At 42.9% G+C, this 15,928-nt stretch overlaps 1 protein-coding gene across 1 annotated transcript in view; it reads right to left on the bottom strand.

Moving 5' to 3' along the window:
• The window catches only part of LOC126354813 (purine nucleoside phosphorylase-like), a 66,283-nt gene extending 51,071 nt beyond the window's left edge, over positions 1 to 15,212 (bottom strand). Inside the window, exon 1 of the mRNA XM_050004752.1 lies at positions 14,847 to 15,212. Coding sequence (XP_049860709.1) covers positions 14,847 to 14,989 — 143 coding nt within the window. The 5' untranslated portion in view covers positions 14,990 to 15,212. The remainder of the gene's footprint in view (positions 1 to 14,846) is intronic.
• Positions 15,213 to 15,928: the final 716 nt, after the last annotated feature.

The raw sequence follows: 15,928 nt of genomic DNA, 5'->3' as shown, positions 1-15,928 counted from the left end.
ACAGTGATGTCGGAATATAGGAACAAGTCCTGCCCTTTTCACAAATTTTAATTCATCACCGCGAATCAGTGTCGTTGGTGGTCAAAGGCATGCACAAATCACACTCTTGCAGAAGCAGAACGAAACTTCGGTCTCAGTCTTAGCGTATGTCTGGTGGGAGCGCTCTAAACACATTTTCAGTGCCACGATGCGAGGGAGAGGAATTTCGATTCCAGGCTCTGGGTCACAGCCGCTTGCTTAAAGTATGGCGAGCAACCGCAGCGTTCACAGACCGAGCTATGGGATGATGTTCACGAGGATTTCCGACTGATGTTAGGTCTTTCATATTTTAATTCAAGCACGTTTCTTAGCAATCGCGACCTCAATATGTCCTCAACTAAGACAGTAGGTGCATACATATTTCTTCCTCCTCCTTTCCTCCTTGATTAACATTCGGCAATACTGTGCAGCTTCCGGAAACTTCACTGTTCCCCTAATGCTGTCTTGACTCAGAGTGTTCACCTCGGACTCATTATCCCATCTTCGCCTAGGTGTCGATGTTAATATTTAATGAATGTTCAAAAATGGTTCAAATGGCTCTGAGCACTATGGGACTTAACTTCAGAGGTCATCAGTCCCCTAGACTTAGAACTACTTAAACCTAACTAACCTAAGGACATCACACACAGCCATGCCCGAGGCAGGATTCGAACCTGCTACCGTAGCGGTCGCGCGGTTCCAGACTGTAGCGCCTAGAACCGCTCGGCCACCCCGGCCAGCTTAAATGAACGTAACGGTTCCTTGTCTGTGTACTTTTGTTTCATCTGAAGTCTACAGGGACTTTTAATAAACAGAGCTCTATATTGTTTTATTCAGTAGTTTGTTGAATTCCGTGTCTTTGTCATCTTTATGAGTTACAGCACCCATGTTAGGACCAACGCTGTTCAATTAATTTTGTTTATTAAGTTATGCTTTGCGTCACACCTGTAGTCAAATTCTTGTGATCGTATGAGGAGTGCTCAGTTTACTGGTCAAGTTGTAGAAATGCTTATGCAAAGCGTACCCACTATCAAAACAGTCTTTAAATTATTTACATTAAGCAAGGAATTAATTACAAAAGAATACGGAAATAGAACAGAAGACAATATCAGTGTAAGCCTACTTTTACATCCACTAGAATATAATTTCGTTCTCACGGCTTCACTTCGGCAGTATCTCTCGTATTTCCTGTACTTAACTAAAGTTCTCCTGCCATATACCGCTGTGACATCCACAGGAGTGTGTCGATGGTTCAGCCGTAACCTTATAACATCCTTCCTATTTCCTACACTTAACAAAAGCTGTTTCTGCACGCCTTGCTGGACAAGCTCCTCACGAAGGAAGGATATTGGGTGACATCGCTTACTCACAGCCGAGGGGATCTTCCAGGAGTGCTAGTCCATCATATCATGCAAGAGAACTTCAGTTAAGTACAGGAAATACGACAGATACTGTCGGAAGTGAAGCCGTGAGAACTAAACTATATTCTTGTGGATGTAAAACATAGGCGTACTCTGATAGTGTCTTCTGTTCTGTTTCTGTATTCTTTTTTAATTAATTCCTTGCGTAGTGTAAATAATTTAAAAGGATGTGTTGATAGTGGGTACGCTTTGCATAAGCATTTCTACAACGTTTTAGTTCATTGTATTTCACCACGAGAGATGAATTTTAGTTAACAAAATACAGCTCTGTCGGTAAGAGCATTGCAAGCGGAAGGCAAAGGTGCCAGGTTCGAGTAGCAATCCGACACACACTTCTGATCTGCCAGCAATTTCAAATCGGCGCACACACTGTTGCAGAAAGAAGTGAAATATTCGTTCCGGAAGTGAGGCGGGCACAGAAGCCAGGTTAAGACGTTTGCATAAGAAGGCAGGTTTTTACTGAGCAGTGTATGAAAAATGACCAATTATGATACCGATGAATAAAAGTTAGACCGAATCCAGGAGGTACGCCAGCGCGAGTTGTAGCGGAGAAAATTTAAGAGCGCCTTGCACCCAACAACAGCCGACAGCTGAGGTTATTTGCATCACTTAGCACATTAATGGGATGGCGGGGCATTTGTCCGGTGATCATGCGGGCAGCACCTGTTCCTGTGTGTGGGCAGAGGGGCAGTGGACAGGGTTCAGGAAGCGCGGTTTGTTTTGACAGGAAAATTACTGCCAAGGACGTGGTTTTTAGCGCAATACGATCGAGACTTTATACTTTTTGTAAATACCCTTTCTCAATATTCAACAGTTTTCCCTGTTGCTTCGATGCTACCGTGTATCTGTAGCTGTTGTGTGCTAATCTGTTCATCTGTATAAAGGGCAACACCCAAAAGTATATACTCGTATACCTGTTTTACGTATTCCAAAATGAATTTTCACTCTTCAGTTGAGTGTGCGCTGATGTGGAACTACCTGGCAGATTAAAACAGTACCACACCGGGACACAGATCTGGAACAGCTGTTCTAAATATTTTAGTCTTCGTCTCTATCAATAATATTTCTCCTGTTTTGATCCTTCCAACGTCAAGTTAATTATTCCTTATACACGGAGTGCTTCGCAGCCTCCATGATTGGTAGAACGTCATTTTAAATAAAATATCTACCATGGCTGCTGTACACAACCACTTATTTTCTTGTCGAGGCACATCGGGGTAACACCCATCATTCGTAGCACTGGCTGTTAAAGATAATCATATCGAGCAGACAACGAGATTAGTAAGTCGACAAGTCTGGAAATACAAAATTAATAATATACTAAAATGCCAATTAGTGCCACATGTTGTCATGTCAGTGCATTCATCTTACCTACACGGTAACCTTATCATATAGTCTAAGCGTTATTTAACAGCCCCAATCCTATGGTATACCAAATTCTCGTAAAAATGTGCATAAAAGAAAAGTAAGTTATATCCTCACGCATAGGAAACAAAACTCACTTTATGTTTTTAGCTTATTGGGAAACGTACGTCACAAGATGCATCACGCATTTGAACGACCAGAATTAAAGATAGAATTCACTTCGAAAATGACGTGACACATCACCACCTTACAGAATCTATCCATAAATATTGGGTGGATAACCTTAAATTCTATACTACGTAATAAATTTTTTTGTGCTCGCTATAGAATCTACTTCTTGTACCATGACATGTGTCGAACTTGTGGCAACTTTATCGAAAATGCCAATTTCAGAATCCTGCATCCCTCTCCCTGCCGGAAATAATTCTGACTGAGGGGAAGGCACCAGAGACAGAAAGAAGGAAGTAAAATCACAATTTAACGTCCCGACAACTATGACATCATTAGAGACGGGTAACAAGCTCGGAATAGGGAAGAAAATCGGCCTTGTCCTTCCAAAGAACCGAGCGAGGTGGCGCAGTGGTTAGACACTGGACTCGCATTCGGGACGACGACGGTTCAATCCCGCGTCCGGCCATCCTGATTTAGGTTTTCCGTGATTTCTCTAAATCACTCCAGGCAAACGCCGGGATGGTTCCTCTGAAAGGTCACGGCCGACTTCCTTCGCCACCTTCCCTAATCCGATGAGACCGATGACCTCGCTGTCTGGTCTCTTTCCCCAAACAACCCAACCCCTCCCCCCCCCCCCCCCTTTCCAAAGAAACCCTACCAGGATTCGTCTTGAGAGGTTTAGGAAAACCGTGGAACAACTAAAACTGGACGAGACCGGATAGGAATTTTACCCCCAGCTGTCCCCAATGCAAGAAGCTACCAAACGGTTGAAAACTATCTACATCTTATGGTACTAACCGTCTCAAACTAAAGCCGAGCAAGGTGCAAATGTGTTCCTTCCACTTACACAACAACTGCCCTAATAGAAGAGACTGTCTTAAGCATTTCACAACGAAGTACGGTATCTGGAAGCAACAGAGGAGGGCAAACTGAGCTCTAAACAACCGTGCATCAAAAGCAAAGTTGACGTGGGCTTTGCTCACAGACCAACACCGAGCAATCATTTGTTTTAAAATTGATGAGGACTTCGGCACAGCGCGCCACTTTTTTACCAAAGAACCTATGTACAAAAGCACTATACCCTTCCTACTGCACGCCCCTGCCATCTGTTGACACGAGGCAGAAGTATCTTCGCGACGGACGCAGAACTCAATGCGGTCCGTGTGACGTCACACGTTGCGTGAATCTAACCACTACCTTTCACGCCGGAAGTGCTTCAACTGATGTTTCCTGCTAACTTTGGTAACTGCGGCCCAGATAGGTCCTCCACGAATGTCCAGATACTGGCGGCCTGTATAGTGCTACAAAACACAGGAATCTACGTGTTATCAGAGTAACGGAAACACCCAAACGCAACACACGGCTGGAGGCATTTCACTGGTACTGATATAGTGCAGCGCTTAGTGTAGCTACGCCACTGCTGGCGACTACATTCCACGCTATAAAACATGGGTGATCGATAATGTTTAAATTATAGTTATCTATAGCTTAAATGCGTCCATTGGACTGGCCAGAAGTGACGTTCAAGGTCTTCAGGGCGCGCCTCAACGTAACATGCAGCGTAAATACCGCTATTATTTTTATGTAAGTTGGAACATTACAGTCTTTAATATAAAAGCTGGACAACGGTTCATTTCGTAACCAGAAAATATACAACACGAAGTTTTCCTCCATTAGCGATTTAACAAGAAATATAAACTGAATCTGAATGGAGAGCTATAAAGTGTGTGTGTTTGGGAGGGGTGTGGGGGGGGGGGGGGGGCTTACATAAGAACCCTATATATATGCTACCCATAGTGATTTTAGAAAAAGACATTTGCAGACGATAAATGTAGTTGTTAAATATGTGAAATTGAGTTGAATTGGGGTAGTGGAAATATTAGCATGTGGACTACACGAAAAGGATTAGTTCATAACTGCAACAGACACAGTGCACACAGTTTCTGATGCGGAAACACTGTTGCCACAAGGTAATTAAATAACCGTTGAAGGTGAAAATTATGAATTCTGTGGAAAAGCTGTTTCGATATATTACGCTCAGGATACTATGCGGGGACCAAGTCCCAAAGGGCTGGATGGGGCAGGTACAGTAGTGTGACATTTACATGGCTTTCGATGTTGCAAAATCTTCGTGGGAAAACAATCACATCCAGTTCTGTTGAATGATTAAGGATGTCAATCAGCACTTGAGAAACAATAAAATCAAACTGCACTCACTAGTACATAATCAATTCTCTTCGCCAAGGCTTACCGATGTACTGAAATATGCCTGACACAAATCAGAATATTTCGAGGGTCACCCGCGACAGTTCGAAATCCTGCTGAATTTTGTTTTGTGTTCTCTGTCGTATATACCGTGTGAAGAAATTACCTTTATTTTATGTGCATGTTGTTATAAAACATTATGTTTTATGGATTTGTTTACATATAATCATCATTTTAATTATTTTCTATCATAATGAGTTGCTATTTTCAATTAAAATACACATATAAACCTTAAACTAAAAAACAAAAAAACAGACTAGTGTAAAACATAAAATAATTTAAAGCATAAAAAAGTAAAATAAATAATTAGACTAATAATGAATGTTGAGATATTTCAATTAGGTATGTTGAAAATACTCTGACAGCATAATGTGTACAGCTTATTTTCCAAAGACGGCATTTCAGAAACCAGCTTCATTACACATGGATGTATATAACTTGAAAGTAACAAAAGTTTCATTTTTCAAAAGTAATTAATGGGGTGGAATGTTTTGCAAAATTTCAAATTATTAGAAAATTCGATTACATAATTGCCAAGAACGTTATTTACATGTCAGCCGTTATATGACAAACATTTTTTTATTTCTCATCGTTTCGAAGATATTCCCTCCAAACCTGATATGCCAAATTACCATTCGTGGTGTGTTTCACCCTTAAAAGTGAAACTGGGCACAAAAAAAGTATTTCAATATTTTGCCCCCTCTGCACATCCGTTAAGTTTCGTCAAGATCGTTTGACACTTAGGAATGTTCCCCTTTAAGTGAACAACAAACAGAAAAAAATCTGTTGCGAAACACTGCTTTAAACACTCGTGTACCCTTGATGACTGGGTAACACAAAGCTTTACGCCTCGTCAGAGCCCGTGAACACCGATATTGGACTGTTAATGACTGGAAACATGTTGCCTGGTCGGACGAGTCTTTTTTTCGAGTCGCATCGAGCGGACAGACGTGTACAGGCATGAAGAAAACCTCAGGAATCCATGGATCCTCCATGCCAGCAGGGGGCTGTTGAAGCCGGTGGTGGCTCTGTAATGCTGTGGGGTGTGTGCAGTTGGAGTGATATGTGACTCCTGATACGTCTAGCTAGGACTCTGACAGGTGACACGTACGTAAGTACCCTGTCTGATCACCGGCATCCACTGACGTTCATTGTGCATTCTGACGGACTTGGGCAATGCGACACCCCACACGTCCAGAACTGCTACGGAGTGGCTCCAGGAACATTCTTCTGAGTTTAAAAACTTCCGCTGGCGACCAAACTCCCCAGACATGAACGTTATTGAGCATATGTGGGATTCCTTGCAACGTGCTCTTCAGAAGAGATCTCCACCCCCTCGTACTCTTACGGAGTTGTGGACAGCCCTGCAATATGCATGGTGTCAATTCCCTCCAGCACTACTTCTGACATTAGTCTCGCGGGGACACTGCACGATACTAGGTAGGTATACCAGTTTCTTTGGCTCTTCGCCGTACTTACACAATGTAGCATCTCGCTGTTGTTCATCACTAGTAACTAGATACTACCGGATTCCATCTCTGCGCGAAACCAGTTATCGAACGGCAAAAAAAGGAAAACAGAAATTTCGTCATAGTTTGCAATGGCCAAATGACAGTTTTCGCGGAGGCAATAGCCACTCTTGCATAATGAATGCTTTTTTTCCGAAAATAAAAGAAAAAAATCTTGAGTTTTCTTCCACTGCATTCACCACAGTCGTAACTAATATTACCTTAGCAATGCGACTGAAGGCCGCGTCGTAGCAAAAAGCCTATTCCTGCGTTCCCCGCAGAGGTCAACCGGTGTGTATAAACCGGCTGCTGACCGCGTCTTTGCAGCAGATATAGGGTGAGGAGCGGTTTCTCTCAAGGAGGCCATAGACAACATTTATCGCTGGACGGCTGCGAATATTCTAGTTGCAACTTATTAGGGGGGGGGGGGGGGGGGGAGTCCAGAACATCCACTCCATGCTACCAGAACCCTTTACGGCTGCTATTTCTAGTAAGGAAAAAAAAGTGTCCAAGTACACAGCCACATCGTCTGCAACGAATAGCACAGTCTAAACGTAATTACGTTCGCTCTCTTTATCCGTAATCACAAAAAGGTTTATTAAGATCACGCTTTCGTTCCTCCACAAGGTACATCGTAAATGGTAGGTTCAGTCTTCCGATATAACGAAACATGATCATACAGTGTATATTCGCAGGTACGATACTGGCGCTCTGAATTTTCACTAGTAGAACCCAGTACGATCTACAGTATGTTCAACGAGAACAACGTCTCATCAGATGTCCTCAAGAAAGCGCAATATATTCTATAATTTTTACAGTTCCCGTACACAGAAACTATTTATTAGGAAGGTTTCGTTGGCGATGCTGCTGCTGCTGCTGCCACCTATACGAAGTATCGTCCCAAGACGATCGTAAGAAAATGCAGAAAGATGTGGACACTGTTTGTACTCCGTGTAATGAATGAGAGCTCTGTTTAAATATCGATAAATGCAAGATAATATCTGTAACGGTGAGAAATAGCCAAATAATACCCGATTAAAAGACGCAACGCGAACGTCTGGAGCACGTCAAACACTGTAAATATTCAGTGGTAACACAGGAAAATTTGAGTGAATCTGGAAAGGAAATCTGTTGAAAGACGCCAGATGCCTAGTCCTCGAGTATTGGAAGACTTATCAGACTGGGACTGATGAGCAACATCGAATGTATACCAGAGACGCGCTGCAGTATCAGGTCGGTACAGTCCATTTTAAAGTGTGACAGAATCGTAATCACTGGAAGAAAGGCGTCACAGTTCTCCCGAATGCCTGTTATGTGAAATCTCTGACAACCGGTATTCTAGGAAGACTACGTGACAATGCAGGGGCCACCACCGTATACCTCGCATAAGCATCACGGGAATGAGACAACAGATATTAGAGCGAACTGAGGCTTATAGACAGTCGTTTTTCGCTCGATCAGGTAGCGAATGGCACAGAAAAGGGGTAAGACTGGTACGATGTACCCTCCACAATGTTCTGGACAGTGGATTGCAGAGTACGCCAATATAAGTGGATATAGAGATACGGGAAAGTACGTTGATCGTTCAGGTGGTTCGTATTTTCTTTAAAAAACAGTGAACATACTGATGCAATTGCCATTCTATTTAATGTTTCGAAATTTCCAAGCATACGATTCCTCCTTCAATAACAAGGCTCCATTGTTCCAGACGGACAAGATGGTCAGTGTGTTACAGCAAAACACTGCTTCAATTTTAGTCTCGTATTTACGTTTGTAAGGGAAAAAAATTAAGAATATTTCTGATTACTCGATTGTATCTCACAATTAGGTAGCGTAAAATAATGTTAAGAATGAGAAGAACTTTCACGTTATGATGTTCTCACGAACAACTGACCGACGCTTGGAAAATTATGTTCCAACAGTAATTCGGAATCTCCGAGTAAATGAAAGCTTTGCTCTTGCCTAAAGGGCGCCTAACCAACCGACAGGTGGATTAACAATAGTTGTGGATCAGCGCACCAGGTCCTATACGTCAAAGTGTTCACGTGAAATGTGTGGTGCCCTATGAGCATTTCTAATTTTTTTAGTAACCCGACACATATATTTAAGTCACTTGTAAAACCAGTGCAGCTTGTCTTTTTAAGGATAATGAGTGAAAAGTTTCTAGCCTGTGCCATGAGGAAATCCAAGAATAGCTATTACGACACTTTTGTATTTGTCCCTTGTAACGGTCCCATGGTCACAGCCGGGTGCAAAACTGAAGTGAATGCATTTATCTTGTTTGCATTGACAGAAAAGATGTGATTTCATTTTGGCTACTACGGCCACATGTTAAATACATATATAAGAAGTGACATGGCTTAAGATGGATCAAGGAACTAACAAATTAAAGGAAACGACACAGGCTCTACATGAGTGCACATCCTTGAAACCTACTAATTAAATTTATTTTACTGTCGGAATGTACCTTTCATTATGCTTCGAAGTAAACATTGTAACGGAACTAGCTGGTGTTAAAACTGTTTGCGACAAGGGCACTATCGAATGCGGTGGCTAAGGTGGTGTTCAATACACTCGACTCGCATTCTGCAGAAAAACAGTTCAAATCTTCGTCCGACCATCCAGATTTAAGTTGGTAGCGATTTATTTAAATCGCTGCAGGCAAACGTCGGGATGGGTCCTTTGAAAGGATTTTAAGTTGGACCACTGGTCAAATTAGCAGTCTTTTTTGCTGGTGCTTTGTCCCGCGGTTTCGCAGGATCGACATGGTTAAGAACAGATTTGGCAAGGTTAATTGGAAGCGGTGGTCGGATTACTGGTTAAATAAGCAGTAAGAGATAAATAAAAATCATACAAACTTAGATTACTCGACTTTATACTGTCATAGTCACTCACGTGGGAACAACTAATCAGTCAGTTAGTCGAACTCCTATATCGGCAGACAAGGGCTACACCCTAAATGTTGCTATGTTTGAACATTTCTAAAGCGTCAACGGTCAACTGCGCGATGTCATGTGTGAAGTGCAGAGCACGAAAATGTGAAACCTGCTAGCCAAATATGGAAGTTAGCGCTTTTCGGGGAAACGGATGTAGTTCGCGAAATGATACAGCAAGTGTTGGCCAGCTAGTGGTTACGGCTGATGGCAACTGACGATACACTAGCCTTAACGCCTATGCACTGGTGCCTCGACGAGGTTACGCTGTGCAAGTATAGTACCCTTTCTACCCCTCCGCACTTTTTTCTGTTACATTCGCGACTGGTGCTCGGAAAGACCGACAATAAGCTCTCAGCACAGACTCTTAGCACATACCCGAATTTGAAAATACAGGCTTTCTCTGCTTGCATTGACGAAACCTTCTCGGATTATCAACCGAATAAAACTGATGACTCAATGCAACGTTTCCGCAGGTTTTCTACTCGTCATCGTCATGAGAAAAACGGAGATCTGGAACAACGTTATATCAAGACGACTGGTATTCGGCCCATATTCCGAGAAGTTTTCCTCGAACATGAATGTACCTCTGTTATCGTTATGGTTATTTCGCGAGATGTAATTTAGGGAGGGGTGTAACCCCACTAGGGAATGTTGTGCATTTCTGTGAGGCTCCCACACCGACTAAACAAGACACTAATGAATCTTGCAGCTCTTCTCTTAATCTTTTCCATGCACTCTAACGTCATAAGACCCTGTATGAATTACACTGTTGTAGGATTTCTCCAACAAATTTTCGTGCTTAATGTCCCTTTCGTACAGCTAGGTTTCTGATATCTGCTACAGCTTAAACTGCCCCGTAGGGATACCTGCATAATTATATGGTTACGACTGAGCAGTATAGAGATCTGTCTATTTTCGCAAGTGGGAAATTTTCCTTTTATCGTTTCTGTCTTTGATATCATACGCCCCCGAACAAGTCTTTCACAGCTGAACAATTGCATAATACGTATATACCCGGAAGCTTGTGAAGCAATGAAGTTATTTAAAGGGAAAAATGAATACGTTGTAGCGGAGACGCAAAGGTAGTGTTACCTAATATGTATCTGATCGTAGTAAGGTATGGGAACACGCAGAACAAAATACGAACAGGTAGGTGACATCAGTAAACACATTCTAAATTAAAACTTTTCTCAGTTTCAGTATTCCAAATAGAACTGCAACCTTCCAATATATGATTTCTAAAACTTTTATGTGTAATCCAGTAACACAAAGGCTGTTTGACAAACAGCAGAATCTTTAGTTATTTTGCTGAGCAGTAGACTTATGTACTGGACGCACGACGATAACTGTGCGAGAATCGGGGATAATGTCGATAAGTGGAGCAAAAGTTGGTTAACCAGCAACCGTTCCTGTGCAGGCCCCTGTCCTTAGTTACGCAAGATATCTGTTCCTTATATAACTTGTTCCCACTGGGAGAAGGTCTTATGATGTCCTTCGCAAACAGGTTAAGGTCGTAACAGGAGAATCTTAAATGGGTGGAGAACGCCTGTATACAATTGCCAGACATATGCAAAAACTGATTTTAAATTAATTTTAGTTGGCGCGTAATTAGAAACTATGGGCTTCATTTACGCTGTAAATTATGAAGGACGTTACAACACACAATGCTGGAGTCAAAGGTATAAATTTTAATCTACCTCCTTAGGAATAGTTCCGAAGATGTCAGGAGGAGGACTCGAAGAAACGACGTAATGATTACGGTATCGGTCTCTTTCGGGAGCGCGAGATCCAGTTCACTGAGCTGCCTTTATTATCTTTATCGTCAAGTGTTGTGAGACTCCTATAAATCGCTTCGGAAAACGTTGTGACGGTTCTTTGGCCCAGTCTCTTCCTTCTCGTATTTCTACTGATGTAGAAAAAATAGTTCAAATGGCTCTGAGCACTATGGGACTTAACTTCTGAGGCCATCAGTCCCCTAGAACTTAGACCTACTTAAACCTAACTAACCTAAGGACATCACCCACACATCCATGCCCAAGGCAGGATTCGAACCTGCGACCGTAGACTGATGTAGAACTCAGTCTCAAATGACATCAGTATGCCAGAATGAATTTTACATTCTGCAATGGAGTGAAAATGGAAATGAGCGTTTGGCGTGATTGGCCGAGAGGCCCTTTGCGGGGCAGGTCCGGCCGCCTTGGTGCAGGTCTTATTACATTCGACGCTACATTGGACAACCTGCACGCCGGATGAGAATGGAATCATGAAGAAGACAGCACTACACCCAGTCCCTGAGCGGAGAAAATCCGCGACCCAGCCGGGAATCGAACCCGGGCCCGTAGGACCGCAATCCGTCACGCTGACCACTCAGCTATCGGGACGGACTGCAATGAAGTGTGCGCCGATTTGGAATTGGGTGTCAGAGCAGGACAGACCTATTGCCTTTGAGTGGTGTACGGACCGAGGTATCCGAGCACGACTCACGACCGATCTCACAGCCTTACTTCCGCCAGTGCCTCGTCCCTACCTTCCAAACTTCACAGAAATTCTCCAACATACTTGCGCGAATAGCACTCCTAGGAGGAACGAAATTGCGCAGAAACGACTCAGACACAGACGATTTCTCCCAAAAGTGCTAGTCCCTCGAGGTATGCAAGATGGATTTCTGTGGAGTTGGAAGGTAGGAGGAGAGGTACTGGAGGAAGTAAAGTTGCGAGGTCCGTTTCTGAGTCTACTTTGGACACGTCAGTCCGTTAAACACATTGTCGCAAAAGGCAAAAGCTCGGTGTTTGAGTCCCAGACCTGTAAACCCTTTTAATCTGCCAGGAAGTTTCAATACATATTAATACGGGCTCTACAACACTCCAGACATTTCAGCATTTTAGTAACGGTCGCGCGTGTTCTTGCGAAGTTACGACAACTGGCAAAACCAGCTGTCTCTACAGAAAATTACTGCAGCGCCACACTATTTGCTGTCTCTAATCACAACTTTAGGTGTAACAGCCGACGTAGTGTTTAGTTGGCCATTTCCGTGCACAAAAATGAAGCTGTAAATACCAGTCAAACAGCTGAAATCATCGTGATATCACATTAATAAGATATATGGCCACGCAACTACTCTTTCTGGTATGTATAATTTCAAACTTACAGCTAATTGTCGAGACCGTGTACACTCCAGTTCTGCAAATAATTTTTCTCCTCTGCGGAAACGTGCTGTGATGAAAGCAGTGTAAGGCTTTAACGTCACGTCGACGACGCGGACATTAGAGGCATGGCACCAACCCCGATAGGGGACGGATGGTCAAAGAAACCGAACGCGTCTTTTCGAAAAAGAACCATCCCGGCATTTGCCTTACGTGATCAAGGAAATTCCAGAAAATCTATCTGTATAATCAGATGGGGATTTGAACACCAATCCTCTCGAGTACGACTCCAGCGCATTCCCACTGTAGTCGCGCTCTCTACTACTGTCTGTGTGCGTGCGTCTCTACTTGCCATTCTAGCAGGAGCCTCTCTGCCCGAAAATCGTTGCAAACTTTTGTCTCAAAGCAGGCATGAAGCTAGTACAGGGAAACAGAACATGCATTGGTGTTCCTTGTACGGCGCATTGGCATTTGTGGTTTTTCTATGGCGTTTCATTGCGTACACCACATTACTCTTAGACAAAACTTGTTTTCTAGTACTCGTATTTGTAAAGGACAGGTTCGATTCATACTTAAAGAAAAAAGCTGTCTTGAATAATTCAAAACAACGTGAGGAGAAAATTTTAGTAACCCGGGAGAAATCAGCGGTCCCAGAAGGTTCACCGAGCGAGGTGGCGCAGTGGTTAGCACACTGGACTCTCATTCGGGAGGACAACGGTTCAATCCTGCGTCCGACCATCCTGATTTAGGTTTTCCGTGATTTCCCTAAATCGCTCGAGGCAAATGCCGGGATGGTTCCTTTGAAAAGGCACGGCCGACTTCCTTCGCCATCCTTCCCTAACCCGATGAGACCGATGACCTCGCAGTTTGGTCTCTTCCCACAAATAACCCAACCCAGAAGGTTCAGTTACGGGCCCAATCCTATTCCCGAATACGTGAATGACCTTCCATTTAACATGGATCAACAAGTATTGGTACTTCTTTGCAGGCGCTATTAGAGTTATAATAAATCCCATTAGAGAAAATGAGAGAAGATTCTAAACGATTTTTTTAAAAATAGGTATTAAGCGTCTTTTTGAAAATGTGCTCTCCTTAAATTTTGAGATAACAGCCTATATTCAGTTCTGCACAACGAACAGTCCTACAAACAGCTGACGCAGTACACGAACATGAGTCGGTAGACAGACAACCTCCTCCCATGTTCTGCACATCGCCTCAATTCTATAGAATGATTTTCTGGGGTAACTCACCATTTATAAAGGAAGTATTGATTGAAAGAAGGCGAGCAGTAAGGATAATATATAGCAACCTCTTCAAGGAGTTAGGCATTTTAACTGCACCATCACAATTGACATATTCGCTAATGAAGTAAGTCACAAATAATCCACCACTAATTGAAAGGCATCCATAGCTATAACACTAAGAGGGAAAAGAAATGAACCTTTCGTACCCATTGTTACAGTTGTCAGTGGTTCAAAAATGAGTTCAACAGGGAGCAACAAAAAGTTTTCATGTTTTGCCCAGTACCACAAAATGACAGGTAGCAAAGAAAGTGTTGACTCCAACGCAAAATCATTTCTCTCAGACAACTCCTATAACACGGAAGAATTTTTATTTAAAAACTTTTAGACCGTAAAAAAGGAATATAATTTTAAGGGCAGTTATAAGATTAGGGCTAAAAAATAGGTAGACTTATGTTGACATTTATCACGTATATACATTCTATATCACGTTATGTCGAAAAAACGAATCGCTTAAATGATCTATGAAACATCTAACTTGCGTGACGAAGCACTGTGGCATTTGGCTGTATTATATTCGTTTAGGAAATAAATTTAAAAGATGGTAACTTTCCTGGCTTTTGCGAGAATCAGTATTACGGACGAGTCCTCTAAAACACGTCAGTGTACAGAAAACTGCGATACTTCTTCGGTAATTGTGCACGTCTTTCCTTGAAGCAGAGAGGTTATGGGGTGGACGGGTACTACGCTACGGTATGTTATGCTATGCTATGCTCACCTCTCCCTCTCGTCCGTGTTGTAGGGCCCGCCGTTGATGGCGTCGTGCTTGCCGTGTCCGTTCTGCAGCTGGCTCCGGGCTTTGCTCGCCTTGCACGTGTCGCACCCGTTGGCGACCACGCCGTTGCTCACCGCGCCGCTCATGTCTGTCTCCTTTGCTTAAGTAGTGCTAGCAGGCTGATCGCAGAGCCAACTGGCCACATGGAGGACCAGCCGGCGTTTATATATAAACTCGGGCTGACCGCGCCGCAGCGCTGCCAACTACGGAAGCGCGAAGTCCCCAGCGGCTGCCTGTCTATCTGCCCGATAAGTGCGGGCTGTTACGTAATCGGTCTCAGCTGGACGGAAGATACGACCAGACCTCTCTCCCATCGGACGGCTGTGCAGTCCCTGAACTCTGCTGTCTGCTCTCGTCACAGGAGCAAATGGCAGGAATTGTACGAGCGTGCCACGGAAACGGCTGAAAATAACTATCGGTTATCGTCTCAATTAAAATATGCCTATTTTGTAGTGAACAACTTCTTGAATAGTTTGATGCATAAAACATAAATATTTGAGCAATTATAAGGCAAGTTGTTTGGTCTTATGTGCGCCACACTCCTTTGCACAACATTCTTCTCTCATACGTAAGTGCATTTCGCTCTGTAGAATTCGAATGTTTATATTTGCGCCAGAGATTGACATATGTGAAACAAAGGACTTTTGATATCTTACTCTGCTGCTATCGACCAAAATTCAAATGAAAGTTTTAACCAATGTGTATGGGAAAGATTGCCAAAAACCATTTTTGTGGGAAGAAATGCACTTGCTATTGACATTTATTACGCAGTTTCATATTTTAATGATGGTGTGCAAAGCAGGAAATATGTTTTAGGCAAAATGGGAACTAAGCCCAGAATGAACTGCATCAAAGCTTCATATGCGATGGACAGAGAGAAAGCAGATAAATTATTTTTGGAGGTGAGAAAATCAAGAAGAGTGCATCATGGGAATGTGAAAAGAAGAAAACTGATTTAGAATATGGAAAAGAGTCCGCCTATGATGCTGGAGAGTTCTAAAAGAATCCCAAATACAAGCAGAAAC

Source organism: Schistocerca gregaria, chromosome 3 (assembly GCF_023897955.1).
Source record: "Schistocerca gregaria isolate iqSchGreg1 chromosome 3, iqSchGreg1.2, whole genome shotgun sequence".
In the NCBI taxonomy this organism is placed as follows: domain Eukaryota; kingdom Metazoa; phylum Arthropoda; class Insecta; order Orthoptera; family Acrididae; genus Schistocerca; species Schistocerca gregaria.
Note: the sequence above shows the minus strand (reverse complement) of the source record. Positions and strands in the feature narration are given on the sequence as shown.